Source organism: Phoxinus phoxinus (assembly GCF_949152265.1).
Source record: "Phoxinus phoxinus genome assembly, chromosome: 10".
Classification (NCBI taxonomy): Eukaryota; Metazoa; Chordata; class Actinopteri; order Cypriniformes; family Leuciscidae; genus Phoxinus; species Phoxinus phoxinus.
Genome location: NC_136885.1, coordinates 33154145 through 33177940, shown reverse-complemented (window position 1 = coordinate 33177940; position 23796 = coordinate 33154145). Strand labels below are relative to the sequence as shown.

At 36.6% G+C, this 23796-nt stretch overlaps 3 protein-coding genes across 11 annotated transcripts in view; 1 reads left to right on the top strand and 2 right to left on the bottom strand.

Moving 5' to 3' along the window:
• Nucleotides 1–565, bottom strand: part of ubr5 (ubiquitin protein ligase E3 component n-recognin 5) — a 58532-nt gene extending 57967 nt beyond the window's left edge. For 6 of the 7 annotated variants that reach the window (XM_079625410.1, XM_079625411.1, XM_079625412.1 and 3 more), the window contains exon 1: nucleotides 283–561. In XM_079625410.1, the coding sequence (XP_079481536.1) occupies nucleotides 283–344 (62 nt within the window). In that variant the 5' untranslated portion in view covers nucleotides 345–561. Of the gene's footprint in view, nucleotides 1–282 lie in introns of all 7 variants that reach the window. The other variant, XM_079625414.1, reaches the window with a different exon arrangement.
• A 4129-nt stretch (nucleotides 566–4694) lies between these two features.
• On the top strand, nucleotides 4695–11009 carry klf10 (Kruppel like factor 10). 2 transcript variants are annotated; one of them, XM_079625665.1, is made up of 4 exons: nucleotides 4695–4834; nucleotides 5288–5485; nucleotides 8206–8746; nucleotides 9824–11009. In XM_079625665.1, exons 1-4 carry the CDS (start codon nucleotides 4814–4816, stop codon nucleotides 10099–10101), a joined length of 1038 nt encoding a protein of 345 aa, XP_079481791.1. In that variant the 5' UTR covers nucleotides 4695–4813; the 3' UTR covers nucleotides 10102–11009. The 2 variants fall into 2 exon arrangements, with proteins under 2 accessions (XP_079481791.1, XP_079481792.1); XM_079625666.1 differs by having other exon boundaries at nucleotides 5288–5470; nucleotides 9824–10740.
• azin1a (antizyme inhibitor 1a) lies at nucleotides 11008–20270 on the bottom strand. Of its 2 annotated transcripts, none has more exons than XM_079625664.1 (12): nucleotides 20045–20270; nucleotides 17541–17662; nucleotides 16977–17167; nucleotides 16722–16895; nucleotides 16375–16547; nucleotides 15262–15396; nucleotides 14156–14237; nucleotides 13901–13975; nucleotides 13645–13810; nucleotides 12754–12872; nucleotides 12254–12468; nucleotides 11008–12172 (listed from the first exon to the last, which is right to left on the bottom strand). In XM_079625664.1, the coding sequence occupies exons 3-12, from the start codon at nucleotides 17082–17084 to the stop codon at nucleotides 12058–12060; spliced, it is 1362 nt and encodes a 453-aa protein (XP_079481790.1). In that variant the 5' UTR covers nucleotides 17085–17167; nucleotides 17541–17662; nucleotides 20045–20270; the 3' UTR covers nucleotides 11008–12057. The 2 variants fall into 2 exon arrangements, with proteins under 2 accessions (XP_079481790.1, XP_079481789.1); XM_079625663.1 differs by lacking the exon at nucleotides 20045–20270 and adding an exon at nucleotides 18984–19239.
• Nucleotides 20271–23796: the final 3526 nt, after the last annotated feature.

The window sequence follows — 23796 nt, the reverse complement described above, 5'->3', positions numbered from 1 at the left end:
GTTAAACCTAATAAATAAATCGTACATTTGAAATAAAAGTCTTTATTTGGGGTGTAAAAGTAAGAATTTATCGCAGTTCCCTCTCTTTTCACCTCCCCATCCCCCAACCCGCATTGTGTCTCTAGTCAGCCGGGCCTCGTTATTTTTAGAACCAAATGCCCAACCTTGAGCGTTTGCAACAGCCCTAAAATACTCTATATATTTTATTAACACTTTTTGAAAACACTTTCACCTCATTCAGGGGTAAGTACTGATTGTAAACCGCTTCTTTCTTATAAATACCTGTCATTTAGCTGGTCTTCGGTCCCGGGTAACGGGTGAACCACGAAGTGAATGGACGTCATGGACACGGTCCCGGGTAAATTAATTTGTGGGGGGATTTTTTTTTTTTCTTTACGGGTTAGGTTTGAGAATGTGTTTTCTTCGCAAAAAGCAACCGAAGAGCTGAAATATACAACCTCCTCATCCACATGCCGCCATCTTAACTCTGTTTAAGCTTCTTTGGGTCTGTTGGAAAGGATGCGCGTGTTACGGCGACGCTGATTGGTTGAGAGAAAGCATGTGTTGGGGAAGTAGATTGGCTGAGAGGGATAAAGCCAGGGAAGAGGGGCGGGGTCAAGGGTTTATTTCCCATGTGTTGTCATTGTGTTGGCGTCGAGTGATCTGAGTCATTGTAGTAAATAAATTCACGGTTATTGCCGTGTTATCTATGGAAGCTCGTTTCCGTCCCATACGAAACAAAATCCTTCCTTTGTAGATCGTAATTGCGGAATTATGGCATACTGAGTTATATTTATGAGTTGAAAAGTCGATTTTGTGACGTAAAAGTCAAAAACTTGACATTTTTGACAGCGTGTGTGTGTTTGTGGCAGTGGCTATACTTGTGAGGCTTATGAATCGGCCATGTTTTTATTTAAATCTAGTGTTTTGCACGTGTTTCTGTGATGGGTAGGTTTAAGGATAGGCTTTGGGTTAGGCCGAAGAAAATATAATAAAGCTGATATAAAATCAATGGAAGTATATCCAATGTCCTTACTAATATAGTGAAAAAAATCGATGTGTTTGTGGTTCAGGTATACCCTGTACCCTGTTGACATTACAGGGACAAATCCTTGTCCTTGAAGGGACATAGTGGCGTAGGTTTGATTTTGAAATTGGTGGGGACGGGGACATCAATATAAAAATATATTTAAAGTTTTGATCAAAATTATTGCTAGGGATATATCAGTGTCACTGGATATTGGTAGGGACAAGTCCCTAGCGTCCCTACTAAATTCTACGCCCTGTGTGTGTGTGTGTGGGCCATGCCCACCTCACTTACAAACACACTCACCTTTTTCACCTGTAACTTCAGAGGTGTGCAAAGCAAAGAAACCATATTTACATTGAATTTACTGTCAAAAGTTAACTAAAATAAAATACAAATAAAACTGACATTCTGTTTATTTGCAGGGCGGAAAAAAAATTGGCTTAGACATTTACTTTATTAATGCTGGTAATGTATCTTGGCATACTGATAAATCCCCATATGCTTAAAATAATAAGATGGTCTCTAAAGAGATTTTAGCTGGTAATGAAAATTGTGATGGCCTACATTAAAGGTCAGTTGAACCTTCTTAATGTAGGCCTAGATGTTACGACTTTCTGTTACATCTTTCTGTTCTGATATTAATATCACACAGGAACTGGAGCAGAACATGGTATAAGCTAAAAAAAAAGAGCAATGTTATATATATATATATATATTATGGAAAAGGGGCAATATATATTTTCATTAGTGTCTTAGACTGTTTGTCACAAATATTCTGCGACTGAGCAGGTAAATTTATAGCTAGTAATTCAAAATCTCTGAATCATTATTTTAATCACAAAGCACCAAATGATAATTTGTAAAGCTGTAATGCTTGCCAGGGTAAATATATATCATGTAACGTCCAGCAGGTGTCAGCGTTTTCCTTCTAAATCACTTTCTCCTATATAGTATTACAGTAATACTCTGTTTTATTTCACCTCAAATACAGGACAACTGAAGAAAATGCTGTCTCATCTTACCCTCACCTTCCACAAAGTCCGTGTTTTATCTCTGATTTCTTTTGAATGAAATTATGACCAATAAAAAGTCATCTTTGGCCTCGTTCTTAAAAACAAATGTAATGATTTTTATGTTTTATGTTATACAAAGTGTCTTTTAAAAAGGTCTGTTTTCTGTGCAAACTATATTCTAAAGTTCATCATTCATTATACAAGTAGACACTGACTGATAAATACATTTTGTCAAAGATATTGTACATTTGTTATCTGGACTATTATCTTGTTCATTAACCAATTGTTGGTAATTGGTATAATGAAGATATATGGTTTCATTTAGGATAATGACATTAAATATCTGTGTGAGTTTATCTTCACTGACATCTACACAAGGACAATCAATGCAGACAGGTACAGTCTGATGCTATTTTTAACCAAAACTTTGTTTAGTGAGTTAAAAAGTGACTTTGTGCAAACACGTCACATCTATACTGGGAATCATGTGGGTGCCTGAGTTTAGTGCACTTTGTGCTCGGATGAGAATCTGCAAACAGGAAAAATTCAGTGGGCTAAAAATAGTGAGCAGCTTCAGGATGAAATGTGCTCCTCCACTCCTGATTGGTCAGTCGCTCCTCCATCTTTGGTCTAATAGTGCTATAGTTTCATATCATCTCTCTGCATGTTCCTCATTTCAGTCCACACATCTTTTTTCATGCATAATAAAATAGTTTAAAGTCAAATCAATGTTTAATGTCTTTATTTATTTCATAAACAGTCACTATTTGTTTCAAATAAAGTCAGCATGAAACAGAAGTTGTGATCATCTTTTCTTTCATATTGTGACGTAGGCTATATGAGAGGCCCAGTTTACACCTGGTATTATGATGCATTTTGGTTGATCGGATCACAGGTTGTAACCTAATGTGTTGTAAGGATGCATTCGACACAGGTTACCTTGGACGAATATATTTAATTTAGAGGGAAATGTAAAAAGAAGACGCAGCATATCAGCCTCTGTCCAACTCTGTGTGACTGCCGGGCTTCGGTGGAAACCCCAAACCTGGGTCTTAAAGGAACATACCCTAGGCCTAGACCATTACAAAATGGATGACGCTAAATACAGGTGTAAAACATTTTGAGCTTGTCCACTTTTTTTACCACTTCCAGAGTTGAAAACGCATTCGACCGGATTGCTGTCGTAGTGTAAACGCTCATGTGGTCGAATGTGTTCAAAAAGCCATAAGACTCTCCACTTACTGACCTAAATTATGGGAAGCATGCTAGCCACGCTAGGGATTTAAACTTTGTCGGCCGGAGACACAAGTTTGGTTTGAAGATGAAAAACGTACCAAGCACAATGTTCTCTCACCATTCCTGATTTCTAACACACACTCACAAGTGTTCAGCTGGTCTTGTGGCTGTCAGTGCATCAAGATTACAAGATACATTAATTAATTAAAAAAAAGAAGAAGATGTGCACAGATAAATCATTTATAATAAATAATGCAATATTCCATAAAAAAATTAAAATGGTCCATTTTGATTTCATGATGACTTAAATACTTATTAATATCTGCACACTTTGCCTTAAGCTTGTTTGTGTGGTCACATGTGTAGTAATATGATCACCAACTGAGAAGTCACCAAAATAACTCTGTCTGTGACACATTCCCTACAGATCAGCATTTGAGTAAAGTACATGAGCAAAAGCGTATTTGGCCTCAGTCCGAATGCTCTAGAAGATTTACACAGGCACTCATACAAATCTAGGGCAAGGTTCAATCCAGTAATTCAGGCCTCAGATGACCCGCTAATGCTGGAGAGGGAAGCCGGTGTCATTTAACACTATTATAAAATGTTATCAGGAATAGTTTGTGCAGAATGTGCTTCAGCAGAGAGAATAAACCAGCATCCCTGATAGATTGCTGGTATATGTTACGCTTTGGACTGTTAGGAAACTGTTATATAACAGCTTACTAAACCAAGGATGTTAGCTAACCAAATATTCAAGAACGGGGAGACTGAATGCAAAGGTTTTAAAGGGATAGTTCATCCAAAAACGAAAATTATGTCATCATTTATTTACTCACCCTCATTCCAAACCTGTTTGAAATTCTGTCTTCTGTTGAGCACAAAAGAAAATAGTTGGTAATCAAACATTTGACGGTATAGCCATTGACTTCAGGAGGGGACAAACAGTCAAAGGGACCAGACAATGTTTGGTTACCAACATTCTTCAAAATATCTTCTTTGTTATTCAGTGGAGGAAAGAAACTCATACAGATTTGTAACAATGTGAGGGTGATTAAGTGATGACAGAAATTTCATTTTTGGGTGAACTATCACTTTAATGGAGAAACTAATTTCTTTAGCTAAATAATGATGAATTAATGAAAGATATTACACAGTGCTATGAAGAAAATAACGCCTTTTTAGGGCTCGCTGTCCGGGAATTAAACATGAGAGTAATATGAATCAGGCTCAGCAGGGATATATCGGTTTGTATATGTGGACGAACAGCTGACCGTCTGTGTATCACCCGCACACACTGCGCGGATCACACACTGATCACGCACCGACACTCTCTCCTCATTGGCTAACGCTCAGCACACCTTTGTCGATGATTGGCTGGAGATGAAACCACGCCCACACGGCCCCTGCTCGGTTTTCTGAAATATGTTGTGAATGAATCTAAGCTCAAGAAACGGTGACAGTATTTATCATAATGCGTGAGACATAGGTGTTCAGTCACAATAATAAACGAGAGATATAATACAACATCAGTATGTCATCACTATCTGAAATTGTAAGTAAACTATCTATGTTTGAGAATTTGAATTCTTTCTGCAGTTAATCAATAATCTGTTTAACTTTATACTTGCCCGGGATTCAGATATTGGCTAATGCTTTCTTTTTGTTTGATTTCTATTATATTGATTTAATCCGTTTATTTATGTTTATTAAATGCTAATTTAGAATAAAAGCCATTAGCAAACATTAATAGTTGATGTACATTGAAGGGAAGGAATTGATGATTATGAATTATTATACATTTTTTTACAAAACTACCTTGGTTTTTAAAAAAGTATTAAAAATAAAAAATTATTATATAAAGAATATATATATATACTTTTTTAAAAGTATTACATATTAGCTATTTGTGAAGTTATGCAAATGGTCAATTTCAGGCAGAAATGATAACCTCTTCCGTATCATTATATTCATGATATTTTCTTCCGTATACTCTCACATCGAGCAGCGTGTGACATGTACAGACACAGACAGGAGACATTCAGAAGCTGTGGAGGCCCTGATATCCATGGACATTGACTGGGAGTCCGGAGATGTCCAGAAGAGGGGATTTCGGCCCTTGACACCTTCCTCTGATGCCTGTGAGGATGCAGTGTGTTCAGTCACTGCTGATTTCCACCAGTCGTCCTTCGTGAGTGAGACTGAGGTGAAGCACACTGACAGATCCAGGTCATATTTCAGCCCAGTATCAATCACAATTTTTTTTGGTATTTTAATAAAAATAATGCATATTAAACTCCCACAATTCTCAATACTGCAACACAAAAATTATGCAAATCTCCAACTCATTACTGTATTATTATTTAAACTGTAATGTATATTTTTGTATTGCATTTAATATTTATGTAATTTATAATAATAGAAAATAATAAAAATCAAAACTACATTGATTTTAAAGTCCCCCCCGTGGTGACATTCAAGCTTTGAATGTTGTTTAAATGTCTGTATTGTGTTTTTAATATGTTTTAAGACAAATCATGTGCAAATTCATAAGTCGACAGCATTTCGGAGTATTTTCTTCTTAAAACTGCAGTGAACAAAAGACGGTCTCAAAAACATGGTTTGAAATCGCTGGTGTTTCTGACGTCACAAACTACCTTGTAACCAATCAGATCAACGTATGATCGTTAACCAGTGGATCTCTGAGCTGAGTGAGTGGAGGCGGGGCTCATTTGCATAATCATAGAACCACGTATACTAAATGAGGCAAGGGTGTCGAGTTACATTCAAGCTATTTTAAGGCATTTTGGGGATCAAAGATGAGTTTTAAGGGATAAAATTAACGATGTTTTATTAACTAAGTTCGGAAGGAGCACGTTCAGATAATTAACCTAAATTAACACAAGAGGAGCGCACTCAGTTAATCAACCAATGGGCTTTATGCACAGCTGCACTACTTCCTGAACTTTAGCCAGCTCCTTTGTTTCCTGTCTGCCATTATTGGACAAACTGATTAATCCAGGTGTGCCTGACCAATAACAATAATTAGGCACACCTGGATTAATCAGTTTGTCCAATAATGGCAGACAGGAAACAAAGGAGCTGGCTAAAGTTCAGGAAGTAGTGCAGCTGTGCATAAAGCCCATTACCAAAACAAGAGGTATATATATACAGCAGACTTACCGCCGTTCGTTGACAGTTTAACAGCATCCCTCCACCACCCCGTCTCCTCACTTCTAGTCCCAACCACTCTTACATCAACCGGGGGAGTACTCTGTGTTCGGGTAAAAATCAGAGCTCACAGCCCTCCCCAGACAGCACGCCAAATACACATAACCTTTACTCCACTTAATTACATGTAAGTGTGAACTCATAAATTGACTACTGTGGGACTAATGAAACTATAAAAATGATTATATAAAGAATATTGTATAGTAATGTAATAAAGTTTTACATTTAAAAAAAAAATAAAAAAAATCCTTTTCCTTTAATCCTCCCTTGTCTGGCTTATGCTACTCTGAGCAATGCCTGAACTTTGTATTTTGAGCACTTCTTGCGTTGTTTTTGCCTCTTCACGATGACACGCTCGGTTTAGTCCTCACTTGTTGCTTTGGACAAAAGCGTCTGCTAAATGACTACTTTGTGAAGTCATGCAAAAAAAAACAATTTATCTTGTTATTTTTCTTCTGTATAATCATTTCTATATAGTCGTGTGATGTATAGACTCAGACACAAGATATTCAGAATCTGAATATCATTATTTAAAATGTAAAATAATTGTATATATATATATATATATATATAATATATATACATTACATACACATACACATACACATACACACACACACACACACACAGTAATAAGGCAAACACCGGAGAAAAAAGGACTGCATGTCAGTAATCTAATGAGATTCTGTAGCCTGGGTTTCCCCATACTGCCTTTGCGCAGCGCGATTTTATTTATTTTATTTTATTCTAGTCTCAACGAGAATTGGGTCTGGCGTTAGCCAGGCTAGAGATTCTGACTGAAATGACCAAAATCAAAAGTAAAACATTTAAAAGATTACAGTAATTCAAGTTGTGCTTGATGGCACAAATAATGGAAAATATCTCTAAATATAATGGCACAATATGACCTGAATGTGTTTTTGTGAGATTCACTCACAAAAATTTCAACTGCATGCTAAATGAAAAAGCAGCCTGTCAATATATATTCTTAAAAATTAATGTTCCAAAAGGTTTTTTTTTTTGTAGAGAAGAACCATTTGGGTTCTATAAAGAACCTTTCAGTGAACAGTTGTTACTGTGAAGAATATTTCAAGTAATCAATAATTCTCTTAAAACTCATCTTTGAGCACCAAAATTACACTTTTTGTCCTGGATAAAAATTATTCATGCCTTAAAATAGCTTGAATGTAACTCGACACCCTCGCCTCATTTAGTAAAAGCGGTCTATGAATATGCAAATGAGCCCCGCCTCCACTCACTCACTCAGCTCAGAGATCCACTGGTTGACGTTGATCTGATTGGTTACAAGGTCGTTTGTATCGTCAGAAACACCAGCGATTACAAACCGTGTTTTTGAGACTGTCTTTGGTTCACTGCAGTTTTAAGGAGAAAATACGTATGAATTTGCACATAGTTTGTCTTAAAAGCATATTAAAAACACCATACAGACATATCAACAACATTAAAAACTAGATTTTCACCACAGGGGGACTTGAAATAATCTAAAGAACCTTCCTCCACTATAAAGAAGATTTTTTGGAATGTAAAACCTCCATGAATGTTAAATGTTCTTCATGAAACCTTCAACGCCAATAAAGAACGTTTATTTTTACGAGTAAGGTAATCTGGCCAATCATTTGCATTAGTAAAGTAATGTCAAGAAACATTCATGAACTGGTCGTTGTTTTATTTCAGGCAGTGTCGTGCATGACTCCGCCGCACAGTCCCGACTGTGACCAACACCAGGGGTCAGGGGTCACCAGATCTCAAGCCATCAGTGTGATCCGCCACACATCCGATGCACTGAGTCAGAGCGCCAGTGACTCCGCAATAAACCTCCAGCCTCTCAGATCTGATCCCCCATCAGCCCCTGCTGCTGCTGCAGTGGTGTCCGGTTCTTCTTCTGGAAGCATGCCATCAGTTTCAGTCTTCCAGACGCTCCCACTCTCTCAATCTTTTGCTGGTTCGCCGAACGTTTGTCAATCGTCTGTGGTTTTTGTGGCCGGTCTGATGGCCAAAGGTTCAGTCGTGGTAATTCTGCCCCCTAAACAAACACCTTCATGTGGTTTGAGGTTCCCCGCCATCGCTCCCGCTCCTGTCCACAACTCATCCACAAACAGACCCGCATCTGAAGCCGCTCCGTCACGGACTCGCGACTACGTCTGCACTCACCCGCACTGTGGGAAAACATACTTCAAAAGCTCCCACCTGAAAGCACACCTGAGGACACACACAGGTAGAGAGAAGGACGCTTCTTCAGCACTTGCCTATTCAATTTCAGTAGTCGCCTAAAGTGATGTCCGGCCTAGATAATCTGACCCTTCACCCTTTAATCAAATATTATTAAAGATTTTGTTAGCATAATGCATAGTTGTACTTGGAGTCGGTTGTTTTTATTTGTGATAACTCAATGAAACATGCCAAATTGTGGCGATAATTTTTTACCAAGCAGTCATACAAAGAAACTATGAATGCATGCTTAAACAAGAGAGAACCAATTCAATATTAATAATTGATTATGTTGTAGTCAATGTATGCCTTTTTTTTTTTTTTTGCAAAGTAAAATTTTCACTTTGACAGATTCCAAGTTTAGTGTTTTGCTATTCCCTCATATTTAAAATAAAATAAAAATATTGTCATATTTTGATGGTTTAATTGAACTTTAAGGGTAATTAAAAAACATATATCCTCTCCGGACATCACTTTCGGGCAATACTGTATGTGTTTAAATTGTATGTCATATTTCCAGAAGTTTGGAATACAGAGTTTTAACAAACTTAATGAGATGCACATCTGTCAGTCATACACATGTTATATGCAATTCATATACATACAATTCATTAGATCTAAGACAACACAGGTGAAACTCGAACAATTTGAATATGGTGCAAAAGTTCATTTATTTCAGTAATTCAACTTAAAAGGTGAAACTAAATATATTTTATAGACTCATTACATGCAAAGTGAGATATTTCAAGCCTTTATTTGTTATAATTTTGATGATTATGGCTTACAGCTTATGAAAACCCCAAATTCAAACTTAGAATATTGTGAAAAGGTTTTCATAAGCTGTAAGCCATAATCATCAAAATTATAACAAATTAAGGCTTGAAATATCTCACTTTGCTTGTAATGAGTCTATATAATATATTAGTTTCACCTTTTAAGTCGAATTACTGAAATAAATTAACTTGAATGAATAAATGCACGATATTCAAATTGTATATATGCTTGCATGATTTTGATCAGTGCTTCTCAATTGGCAAAGAAACGCCCTCAAAGTTGTGTTTCCTGTACATTTCTTGTCCTCCAGGTGAGAAGCCGTTCAGGTGCTGCTGGGACGGATGCTTGAGGCGTTTTGCCAGATCTGATGAACTTTCACGACACCGCCGCACACACACGGGAGAGAAGCGCTTCGCCTGCCCCGTATGCCACAGTCGCTTTGTGCGCAGCGACCACCTGGCAAAACACACACGCCGCCATCTAACAGCCAGGAGAACACCGGTGTGGCAGCAGGAGCTCTGCCATCTCAACAACATCTCCAGTCACTGTCGAACCCTGCAGACTCTGGCTCCCAAGACTGAGAGCTGACAGGCCGGTACAAGGAGATCTGTACTCTTTTGTTTAAATCGTTTATTTTATATTTACACACACACTACCATTCAAAAGTTAGAATAATTACGATTCTTTTTATGCTTTTGAAGTCTCTTCTGCCCGCCAAGGCTGCATTTATTTGTTCAAAAATACAGTAAAATCAGTAATACTGTGAAATATTTCACAATTTAATATTGTGGTGTTTTCTATGTGAATATATTTAAAAATTATTCCTGTGATCAAAGCTGAATTTTCAGCATCATTACTCCAGTCTTCAGTTTTTACATGATCCTTCAGAAATCAGTATATTTTTTAAAAACCTTTATATGTTTTGTCTCATCTTTTGCAGTTAATGTGTTTTTTTATTACTAGAAATATGGCAGCAAGAGACACAACTCACCTATATTACAAGAATATTGTTTAGTAACACTTTAAAGTAGTTACATTTGTTAACTACATTAAGTACTTCTAAGGCATTGAGCCTATGAACAAACAATGAACAGTTGTATTTTTATGAACTAATATTAACGACGATTAAACACGGCAACTAATGTATTTTTTCAGTTAATGCATTTACTAATGGGACTTTACAATAAAGTATTACTTTTATTTGCTCGTATTTAAATGTACGGCCATAAAGTTGAATTGTTTTTTTGCAAAATATAAATAAGCCTTTTTTAACATATTTTTTTTTAGTAGTATGACAAAAATACCAATTTGCAAATCTCATTTGTGCGCTGAAACCGGATTTTGTAAAATACATTGCAACAGATGCAACTCACATGAAGCGTACAAAAAGCAGATGATCACTAACCTAAGATGATCTAAATCAAGTTTCTAGCTATTTGCACACTCAAGTTTAAAAGTTTTACAGTAAAGAAAACATAAAATGATTCAACAAGACCACTTAATGCCATTTTATTGACCTCAAATCTGTACATGGTAAATGCTGTAAACGCCAGTCTATAATTTATGCTCCGACACCAAAAACTAAACAAACATTTCAAATTCCTTTTCATCTGTTGACAAGAGGGCAAGAAAGCCCAGCACTTGCCTGGATCTTGCAAGTAAAGAGCACCACCGCTTCCTCACTTCCACCAGCACCACTTACTCCAACCATCAACACTTCCCGAGACAAAAGCAGAGACGTCCTGGACACATGTAATGTTGAGACAACGCTTGAGATCAGAGCTGACTTTAGCTTAGAAAAGCGACAACTCAAACCCGAAAGATCCTTCTAGCTATCCGATCTCAATTTTGTGCAATATTATACATTACAAAATGCATCTACAGTTCATAACACTTTGAATTCCTCACTGCACACATCTTTCCTTAAAACGCAACAACTTGCTTGTCACAGCAATGCAACACAACACATACAAATATGTACAACTGTACAAGACGCTTGGCATTTGCATACTTGCACAAGGTGCGATCTGGGCGTGAGATTACAACAATTTACAAAGTTTCCATTGTATTTTGTCCACGAAAACACATTGTTCTCCTGCATTATTACCGCAACAGTTCAAATATAGGACGAAGATCACACTTATCCAGTTTAAAACATATTCTTAATACAAATAACAAATAACAAAAACAAGTGCACATTTCTTGAAAAGCATCTGAGGATGTCATGAAACTAGACTTGAGGTTTAATAAATAACTTTCCCCTTTTGGGTTCATGATTGATTCACTTAGAGGAAATATATGCATTGTGTATATATTTATAAAACTTAAAATGAACTAGGTAAATCTGTAAACGCTAACTGGCCCATTTGTTAAAGCTAATCATAACTATTTGCTGTATATCCATCAGTTCCGATGGCTATGAAGTTGTTCTGGTCAATAACACTTCTTCAGCTCTGGTCCCAGAAGCATCAGAAGCTTTTGAGAAGAGTTTAAGCGCTTAAAGTCAATCTTTACAAAACAATGACATTAATAAGTGGCTTTTTGTTAAGCTGGGGTAGAAATGGCTGCCTCAGACATGCATGATCGCAGGCAACATGGTCCAAGAGAGAAGTCCTTCATCCCCGTGTCCAGACTGATGCCACAATTACGAATCTCTTGCCTGCAAAGAAAAACAATGATTAAAAAAAATCAAAACAAATGCACCAACTTTGAAACCAAGACACAAACATTTACTCCATACCAGTCGTATTCGGAGATGCTGTAGAAGACGAGCGGTTTGTGTTCATCTCTGTTAGTGAATGCGGCCCCCAGACTGTTGGCCCCTGCGTTGCTGAACAGCAGCCAGTCTCCGACACTGAGCTCGGGCAGCAGACATCGCTCCACCACCTGATCCAGATCATCAGCAGACGGACCCCACAGACTGCAGGAGAACAGCGGCGCTTCTGCACTCATCTCCTGAGAAAACAGCACATTATCACAGTCAGCTTCAAACGTATCAATAGATTAAAACAACAATGGGCTGTGATTGGGCCAATGACAAAGGAGGATGTTCAAAGAAATGATTTAAAAAAGTGTGTACTTAAGTCACTGCATGTATTCTGAAATGGGGTTTTTTTTCCATGCAAGGTACAAACACAATTATATATATATATATAAAATAAAAAACTTGATCTGTACATGTTTATGCATTAGTCATATGCAACGTCACATTCTTTAGAAAAAAAACAGAAAAATATTTACCTTGTGTGCCGAAGGCATCGATATTGAATCTTCACACAGTAGCTTATTGGCAAACGACCCATAAACGCCATCATTCATGTAGTAGAGAAACTCTGGCTCATCGTTTGCTGACAGTAGTTCTGAAAGAGTTTAAAAAAAACACTCAATGATCAATGTATCGCCTATTAGACATATTTAAAGTCCCCCTGTGGGGGTGGTTTTAATGTTGTTTATATGTGGTGTTGTTATATGTGGTGTTTATAATATGCTTTAAGACAAACCATGTGCAAATTCAAAAGTCAACCCCATTGCTGAGTATTTTCTCTTTAAAACTGCCACAAAACTGTCACAAACATGCCATAACAACCAATCCTGTCGACGTGCGGGCAGGATTTAGCATATCATTAACTGCTGTGAAGCACTGTGAAGCCAGGTGATCCCGGGGAAAAAAAAAATCGGGTACATTTAGCAATATGGCGGGTAGATTATGTATATGATGTCTCTTACAATGTTATGATGTATGATGAGGACTATACGCCTTTCTCCACTGACTTTTTAAGTTTTTCTAAGCATTTGTAAGGATGCTGATTTTTCCAAGGTAGCTGTCTGACTCTGAGATGGCGAATGGGAACATGGTTTGTGTAACATTAGCAACACATTATTAGCAGTTTGATAACGTAGTCAAGCCAAAGGCTAATTTTAATTACAGTCATGTGTCTGACGTAGAGAACAATACATAAAAAGCATTAACCATTCTGATACATTATTAAAGTGTACATGTAACATGTTTAACACTGTAAAATAAACAGTTACCATGCATTTACATATCTTTTTGACGATCCAAAATGTATCTAAATTTATCCCCATCAAAATAAAAGCCACAATATATCATGAATATTGACTAGTACTCACTGTGTGGTTGACCGATGCAATCCCGAGCCACTGTTTCCTTAGCGATTATATTCACGGCCAGCGTGAAAGCAGATGACACATAATAAGCTCCGGGTTCGGCGATGATCGACAAGCTGGTCGAGGGAGGAAAATACATGTCCAGCATGGGTTTAAGCGTCTGGTGAACCTGCACACAAAAATCAACATTAGAAGCTCAGGGGGAAAGCATTTGTGAATGCAAAAAAATATCTTGCACATTTAAAGCAAAATACGTTACCTTGTCTAACTGTGCTTCACTTCCATCAAAGCCAGCTCCAATGTCCAGAATATTCATCTCAAAGCCCAGCTCCTCCTAAGATCAAAATCATTTATTACACATTAAAATGGGGAAATAAATACTTATGCAGTCTGCAGCGAAAGTGACATTTAGATTAATAAAGATCATTCCCTCTTGATTCAGAAGGCAAACTCAAGGCACAAAAGGAACAATCAAATCAAAATTTGATCCATGACTCCATGAGTGTTGACTCACCCCCATATCAAAGACACAGCGGGCATCAGACACAGCACGAGAGAACGCTTGTGCATCCTGACAACAACTGGGAATGTTGAATCTGTGAGCAAAGCATGAAACCAACAGCATGAAATCAAAACCTACCTCATTTCCTCCCTTTATAAATACCCTTGGCATAACTGCATGACTCAGAGCCGGTTAGTTCTGAGAAAAACTATCGTCATTTGTTTACAGACTTGCTTTAATATCTAATGCAGGGGTTGCCAAACTTTTTTTTTTATCAGCCAAAACCCAGACGTCAAATATTTTCTTTAAGAACCCTTAAGTTAATACTTATATAATAATTAGCATGTTCATGCTGTCAGTTAATGGTCACATTGCATGCAAGTCAAATGAGCAATATGAAAAATAAATTAAAAATATTTTCTACTCTGATAAAAAAAAAAAAAAAAGTTTGTCTATTTATTAAAAATACATGAATAAAAATGCACATCCTGTCCAATGTTGTCCTATAAACAGTGTTCATACTAAAGGTTACGCTTTATATTTTGTGTCCACAGCCATTCATGGCAACATCAAGCTACACCTTTGTTATTGTTTTGAATAAGCGACCTCTAGTGGCGATTAACTGCAGCATACTGTGCTTTTAATATCTAAAAGCAAATATTTTAGCAAAATGTATATTTTAGTCACTCTGTCTGTTTGGCATACGGCTCGTCCACCAGACAACAAAACGCAATATTTGCAGGACTTTTACAGATGGAGAACAAATATGTATAATATAAGCACTGAAGAAAACAACACATTAAACAGCACAAGCAGCCTATCTGTCAGATAAAGCTGCATTAAACTACGTGTTGATTATATCTTATGAGTTATTTTGAAGCCCTTAATATAAAGAATGTCTCGTTTATTACAAATTGGATTATGCACTTTCTGCGCTATTTTTCAGATGCGCTCGTAACAATCAAACTACTGTATATCCATATAAAAAGAATTGCCTCATCCTATATCCTTCATAAAAATATATATCGACATGTTGTACAAACTCGATATACCGTCCATATTTTTTTCCATCACCATGCCCCTCTGTAAATATCTCTGTAAAAATCCCCCAGACTCACTTGACTCCGGTAACGTGCAGGCTGAGCTCTCTGGCACACTCCAGCAAGTGTCTGCAGTCCTTCAGCGTGGAGCCGAACGGTATGGCCGTCTCCTCTCTCTCACAACAGCTCTCTGATGTCAACAGCAGTAACACTCTGCGGCAGAAAGCAAGTTCAAGATGAAGGTTAGTGCTAATAAAACCTGTGCATTACTGTGAACTATTAGACTTGCCGCTGTCTACGATATCACCAGTAATATGTAAACAACAATAATGCTGAGAAAAATCAACAGTCCTTATCTGGTATGCACTTTTTCTTCATTGCTTGTAATGTTTCTTTGTTCCCCTTTTTAACTTGTATGTTTTATAGCTATATTTAATTAGTTAATAATCCTTAACATAATTATTTCATAGTACCTATACTTATATAACACAAACAAAAGTAACTTTCTGTACTACAAGTTTCCTAAAATTTTGTTTAAATATGCAAATGAGGCATTGTTTGATTAAATATGCACTAATTTGCATTAGTTTCGAGAACAGAAATTTGAACATTGGATAAAGCCAGGTTAAAAATAGTTTCATTTTGTTGATACATTAGAGTAAAAGGATTTTTTCAGAGGGAATTTCTCTTCCATAAATAAAAAATTACTGTCAACAGCAAGAACTTTTTCCCCCTAAAACTTGTTTTTCAGAATTAAATGTTCAATAAGTCAGGAAAATTATATATTAAGAACGAACCCCTCTGTAAAACCCTTCAGAAAGGTTTGCTGTATGTAAAGCTACTGAAGTGGGGATTTCTGACACGAGAAAATAAAATAAAATCACCGCTTTGAAGATACTTAGTCATTGAAAAAAACAGATGCAAATAAATAAAGTGCAATAAAATAAACATTTAAAAGTGCATTTTGGATGTTTTCTTTTCAAAAGTCTAAAATGACACATGAAAAGCCAAATAGAGCAAAACCTCAAAACTAAGCAGAGCATGAAAAAAAAAGTAGATTAATTGTTTTAGAATCGGATAATGATTACCAGAATCAGATCGTGAGGTGCCTAAATATTCCCAACCCTACTGCACGGATAATGTCTGAGAATTGTGACAATTTACTGCAAAAGACAACCCTAGTCAACTCACTTTGCTTTGGGATGGCACCGTGCGATCTTCCTCAACTCCACCTCATTATCGCAAACCAGGAGGGAGATGTTATGTTTGGCTGAGTATTTGATATGGGAAAGCTGTTTACACGTGCCGCCGAGAATTATGTCCTGAGACGGGACGCCAAAGACCTTCACCAAGTCCAGCTCATGCTGAGAGACAAGCACAGAAGACAAAACAGATGAAGGTTATAATTTTATTTTTTAAAGTATTAATACATTTGAAAAATAGCTTTCAAACAGACACATAAAGAAAGAGACTTATTTTAGGACACAAAAGGAATCTATTTTTAGCGAGGGATGAGACATTTTATACTTTATGTTCACCTTGTTTGAACAAACAAAGCCTGTTCCAAGAGCAGCCAGGATTTCAACAACCACAGGGCAGCTGTTGCTCTTGACCGTGTAGAAAGGCCGAATCTGGTCCATTTTTGCTCTCCAGCGAATTTGCTGCCGCACGATCACTCCAAGGTCAGCAACAAAAAAAGCACTCTTCAGTGCCTAAAGAAGACCAACATACATCATGCTCAGTACAAAAAAGGCACAATAAATGAAACAACAACAGCAGATTGGTATACTTACAAGTGTTTGATCATGAATGTGTTTATCGATCACATCTCTGAGAGCTGCGCTTTCTTCCAGCAGCTCAACAGGATAGTGGAGTTCATCCAGAGTTCCCTTCATACTCATCCGTAATCTGATGTTCTGACTGGCATAAAGCAGGTCACCTATTTATGAGAACCCTCAGAGCTCTTGGGTCCTAGCGATATCCCCTGCAAACACAAGACAGACAAAAAATAAAGTATTTAAAGAACATCTAACATCAATGTGCTGTTGGTGCTCAGGGACCCCAACTGTGAATTGCAGCTTTTTAATTCACTGTTATATAAACTGGCTTTGACACATTCAATGTCACAATATAATTTTTGACGCCAAAGCAGAAAGACTCCTGAAGTGGACATCGATCGGAAGAGGCACTGACTTCCATTGACCCTGGCAATCCATCCTCAAAGCAGGTCTAAAAACAGCTTAAGACTGAATTGCAACTGCTTTGAAGAATAGGTGGGTAGTATTACCAAAATCAGAACTTCCTGTTGGACTTTAAGCATATGCAAGTTATGGTAAAACACAGCAATGTGAACCTACAGGGACAGGTCAGAGGTCGACCTCTCCAGCTATCAGCTAGGATCCCAAGGAGGCTCCGCGTTGAAATCAAACTGCTCACGGTAGACAGAAGTCCCTAAGCTGTTCTCGTAGTTCACGAACACCTGCAAGAAAAAATAAATTGTAAAAGTGAAGTGTCAAAATAGAGCTATATAGTACATATAAAGTAGGAGTTAATATTGTATTATTTATTTACAGATAATCACATGCCTAAAATAAACAATAACAAAAATAAATCAAATATGGATATTTTTCTAACAAAAGCGCACGGCTTCGCTTCAGAAGGCACTGGAGTCGTATTTTTTGATGGATGGATACACTTTTTTGGGTTTCAAAAAACAAAGTACCACTCCCATTATAAAGATGGGAAGAGCCAGGACATTTTTTAACATAACTGACTGTGTTTGGCTTAAAGAAGAAAGTCATATACACCTAGGATGGCTTGAGGGAGAGTAAACTATGGGATCATTTTCATTTTTGGGTGAACTTAACCCTTTAATTAGGATTATGACAGGAGTGAAACATGTACAGATGTTTATAAGCTGTATGGGTGGAGATTCAAAAAACAAACAAAATAAAGATGATTCCCAGCTAACAAAAATATATTCCCATTAAGTTATGAAAACGTTATTTCTGAATGTTCAAAACATTTTTTTATAATTTAGTAAACACATAATGGGAATGTTACTTTTTAAAGTTCTCTAGTTTTGACGTTTTGAAACTAGTAACATTAAAAAAAAATAACATTAGAGGTCAGAGTAAAATTCTTCAGGGAAAGAAAAAAAAAAACGTTACATGAAGAACGTATAAATTACGTTTTTGTGCTAAAGTTGAGAACATTAATATTAAAGGTCAACTTTGAATGAACTTCCTATTAATATTACTGGAAGAACGTTTGTTCATGACTTTGAGAGAACCTTGGCATAAGGTTAGCTGACGTTCAATCAACACAAAGAATATAAAAATCAATCAATACAATAAATATAAATCATGAATACAACGAACATCAAAATAAGACATCCGGAAATGAATGAGGCGCCAAGTATTTTTCACCGATTTAATACAAAACGTTTCTCATATCAATAAATATCTACTAGCGAATTCGGTTTGGTTTATTAATAATACAATAATAATGATACCATTAGTGTTGACTTGTGATTATTCACCAGAAGATATCACGCGATAAGGTTTAAAACTAAAGGCTTATTTATTGCTAACCGTCAACTAGCCATCTAAGTTAACAGCTAACGTTACCGGTATTAAAGTCGTACGTTATGTATCTTAAAAACGTTATAACATAAGCGTTAATTCAGAGTGAAAACAGTTAACTGTTAGGTGTTTATAAACAACTTCACCTGTCTTTAGTCAAATACATACAAGAGGCTAGCAGACACATGTTAGCTAATGAAAGCCAGAGCTACTTACATGGGAGAATTCGAGAGCATTTGAGGTGAACCGTTTTTTCCTTTTGGGCGGAATTTTCACAAAGTAACAAAAGCACCGATACGAGAGATAACGCTAATGTTTTGAGCCATATATCTGTCTAATACAGTGAGCAGCGGACCGTGTGGACGGTGGAGCACGTTTAACGTTAGCTAAAAGCCGTTGAATGGTGTCGGACTGAGGGATGAAGCGCGTGAGGGAGGCGGAGCTATAATTTAAATGAAGTGGTGAAGGGAGTGAGGAGGCGGGGCTGTTATGTTAATTAGGCAGTGAAGCACATGAAAGAGGCGGGCATTGCGTAAGAAGGGGGTGGAGCTTCTATTTGAATAACATTATGAAGCGAGTGAAGGGAAGAAAAGTTGTGAAAGGTTTTGATGGGATCAAACTCCATGGAATCAAAACAGGAGTTTTGTAGCTTTTCTTTTCGCTTTGAGACAGCTGATAAGTGTAAGGGATAATATGCAGACAGCCAGTCACAAATAAACAACAAACGTATATTTATCTGCTACAAGTACACTAAAATATAACTGGTTTCCAAAAGAAATCGCTTAGTTTCAGCTTCTTTTTTTTTTACGTTTAAATTATTACATAAATCACATGAAGGGAGCCAACGGTGCAACAGCAACTAGTCACAATTTAAACAGTTTATATACAGAAAATATCCTCACATAGACACAAATAAATAATCATGCAACAATTGAAGTAATGATACTGCACTTAAATTAATGATTATTTGTTGATACCCTTCACACATTGCGAACAAGCATAAACAGTAAAAACATAATCTGTGGTGAACAGTTGTAAATTATACAAATGTGCATAATTAATTTTTCATATTTTAACTATTTTTCATAACTTCCTATATAGTGCATTCAATAATATAAAGCATATATATACCTGCTAATATTGACCAGTTTGATTATTTTTAACTTTACAATTATACAAAAAAATTCTCCAAATAAACAGTGTGATTATTTCTATTTTTATATTAAATGTATTGATACTGATAAAAAGGAGGCTATAAGAAATGTGTCATCTCATACCTGACTGCCCAAAGAGCCTTCATCATCTTGGCTTCAAAATTCCTGTCAGAACATTGTCCATTTTGCACTTTTATAGCGTGATTCCGGATAAAACATAATAAATAATCCTAACTTGATTGTACACTGTGTTAATCTCTGGACTGATAGAATGTCCTCTATCTACAGTATCTTGCTTTTTATTGATGAGCTTCTGCTTCAGTGTCCATGTCTCTGATGAAATGAATCTAGTGTCAACACTGTCATCCACAGTTTATAGAGGAAGGCGTGTTTTACCCTTCTCTCTCTCTCTCTCTCTCTCTCTCTCTCTCTCTCTCTCTCTCTCTCTCTCTCTCTCTCTCTCTCTCTCTCTCTCTCTCTCTCTCCTCCCTCCCTCTCTCTCTCTCTCTCTCTCTCTCTCTCTCTCTCTCTCTCTCTTCTCTTTTCTAAGTTCGGATTCACCAAATTCTCCAGGTTAAATGATCAACCTAATGACTTCTTGATGTAGATGTTGACTTCTGAGATAGTACACCTTTGAAACACTGTAAAAAACTTTAAAGTATTAACATCAATGTGAAAAGCACTGTACATTACTTTCCAGATAAAGAAATTGACATAAAATATAGATTTTATTTGAAATGATTACATTGTGATGAAGCTATCAGTTATACAGTCAGTTGTACAGTTTAGTGTCATTAAATAGGGCTGTCAAATCGTTTAATCGCGATAAAAGTGTGTTTTGTTTATATAATATTTTTGTGTGTACGTATGTGTATATGTATGTATGTGTATATATATATATATATATATACACACACACACAAACTGTATATATTGTATGCAATGTGTATATATAAAAATATATACTTTGTGTGTATTTGTGTATATATATATACAGACACAAACATATAATACATATATATATATATATATATATATATATATATATATATATATATATATATATATATACATATATTATATAACCAAACTTTTATGTTAGATGTGATTCATCACGATTAATCGATTTGACAGCACTAGATATTATTATTTTATTTTTTTCTTCATTTAGCAACATAAAGAGTCACCCGTTGCATTTTCAGAATAAGATTGTATCAAAATTGTATCAACATTTGCAAGTTGCAACACACACACACACACACACACAGACACACACACACACACACACACACACACACACACACACACACACACACACACACACACACACACACACACACAACATTACCAGACAGTATTTTGCGCCTGGGTTGTTATTCTAAAACAACAACTTAAACATTGATGTGCCAATATGTTACCGACATAAATTCCTCATTTGTGTGCATACTTCCCATTTCTCCGATTGCCGAGTCCTTTACCAAAAATAGTTTCATCAGAATGTCAAATGAGCCAATTGAGCTTCACAATAGCTCTGTTTGTTTTACTCACGTCAATGTCGCTTGGACTGCTACACTTGTCAGTGAAAGTTTCTCTTTTGGAGCACACAAAAGCAGTTCCGAGTTTTGTGCCTTCTCCCCCTAGACTATAAATGAGCGCATGGCATCTAATCTAACATAACATCTAAAGCATCTTGGAGAACACGGCGGTGTTTGATAACTATTGTTCTTTGTATAATAGTAATTTGCCTCTGTATGCTTGCTGAAGGAAGGACATGTGGTCCGCCTGCCATGTGCAATAACACCCGAGCAACAGGAATTCTCCTGAGCTTTACGGGCTCATAATGCTGCCTAAAAAACAATATAAAGGAACTCTCCAATATAATCTGATAGGAGAAAACAAAGAACATTTCTTCTGGTAACAATACAACTGTGCAATTTTCCAGTGAAAGTAATGCAAGCGATTTGCACCATTAGGTGACTGGACATGTCAATCTTCCATCATGCGAGAGATGTTTTCTCGCATGAGTTTTCACACTTTTTAAAGCATATACTTCACTTTTATAGTAATATTTAGAGATGATCACTTGCTGAACTGAAACAAATTAGGTTTACTTGATTATCCATACATCATTATTTGTTTTATAAAAAAAAAAAAATCATGTTCAGATGTGAGTGTCATATATAATCTATCAGGCTTTTGAGGAATGGTTATTTGCTCATCTCTCTCACTCATTACATTGCACTACATATGTTTTAAAACTACAGAGCTTTTATCATAAAACGAAGCATTTAATTATCATCTTACTATTAGACATTATTGGGATATAGAGTGGCGACTAATATTTATATGCATTTTATGTAAGTATTCTGTTATAATTTATTTACATTACAAGCTATCAGTATCATATCAGCATATGCCCCAAACTGATGCATATTTTTGATGCTCAACTAAAAATTTGATGCACAACAAAAACACCTGCTTAAAAATAATATATATTTAGAAGTTCAATAAACTTTTCCATTTTTTTATATGTCAGGCTTTACATTTAAACAGTAATAAGCACAAAATATGAAACAGCCATGTAGAGGATCTTGTTAAAGATTGCAAGTCAATGGAAATAGTTTTATTGCTTTGCTACATTTAACTGTTTAAACACAATGTATATGCGTCAAAAACATTTGAAGGCCATTGCCAGTGAGGTAAAAAGATAGACAGCGAGTTTATAACAAAAACAATAGAGCTTATCTTTTGTTTTCCGTCACTATCTGTCACCTTTCATCTCTCCACCCACTACACAGACCCCAAAGGAACTCACTTTTCCTTGACCTCAAAAGTGCAATAAATATTCGACTTTATCCTGACAAAAAGAACATCAGTTTTAATTAAATTATAAACCCCGTTCAGTTTGAATACAAAGAATTCGATTTGAGAACTGCAGCAAAAGACTATTTTCAATGAACAACGACTTTAAATTAGGTCTCACAAAAAAATATCATATAAGACTTATTGTGCATGAGTCATATTTTTGGATATAGGTGGTGTTTTTTTGTCATATTGTAAATGGAAGAATAAATGGAAAAAATACAAGGCTTAAAAAATCTGCTTTTGTGTTCAACAGAAAAAATATCAGCAGCGTGTTTTAAAAAGACTGAGGGTTAGTAAATAATGACAGAATCAAACTTTTTGGAGCTGATCTGTTAATGACAAAATGTTCTGATCGAAGCCCCAGAGGACCTATTATTTTTTTTAATCCTTTCTCCATCACCTCGCTATCCTGTTGTGTTCCCCAAATTGTGTTTTTACATGTTTCGTGCATATATTGGAAAGTTGGAAACTAAGGAAATGGATGCAAGGGTTATTAACCTATAACAAAAAGCTTGGGACAAATTGGAACCCATATCTGGGCTGGACATCCCTAGAGACTAAACAAGCAATGTTCCTTATTCCCCAAGCACTCGGGCTGGCGGGCGGGTGACTGATTAGAGCACGCGTGCCCAGACATGTCCCTATCGGTCTGGCCGCCGGCCAGTCAGTGGGCAGCCCACCCTGGCGTTTGATCTGGGGGTTTGGCTCCAGTCAGTCCCGGCATTGTATCCCAAACAATGCACCCCAGACCTACTGAACTCCATAAACATATCCCTTTGTGGGCTTTTCCTCGAACTCAGGGTGGGGGACACCCGCTGCCAGGAAGAGGGACTCCTATCCAAAAAAAGAATGCTGTGCCTCCCTCTTTGGGCCTGCTGACTGGGCATTCCTGCCTATAACCTCCAGGGGAAATCAGCAAATTCAGAGGCCATTGAATCATAAAGGTCTTAGTGAACATTTTCACTAAGTCTATCAGAAAGGTCTTAGTCTATCACTTCTGCCAATATGGA

Bases quoted from the DNA above. Each gene is read 5' to 3' on its own strand.
- klf10 (XM_079625665.1), top strand. From the start codon at position 4,814: ATGTCATCACTATCTGAAATT. The intron at 5,486-8,205 runs GTGAAGCACACT...GTTTTATTTCAG, and splicing joins CCTTCGTGAGTGAGACTGAG to GCAGTGTCGTGCATGACTCC. The intron at 8,747-9,823 runs GTAGAGAGAAGG...CTTGTCCTCCAG, and splicing joins ACACCTGAGGACACACACAG to GTGAGAAGCCGTTCAGGTGC.
- azin1a (XM_079625664.1), bottom strand. From the start codon at position 17,084: ATGAGTATGAAGGGAACTCTGGATGAACTCCACTATCCTGTTGAGCTG. The intron at 16,548-16,721 runs GTGAACATAAAG...CTTGTCTCTCAG, and splicing joins GCTTTGTTTGTTCAAACAAG to CATGAGCTGGACTTGGTGAA. The intron at 12,173-12,253 runs GTATGGAGTAAA...TTTTCTTTGCAG, and splicing joins AGCATCTCCGAATACGACTG to GCAAGAGATTCGTAATTGTG.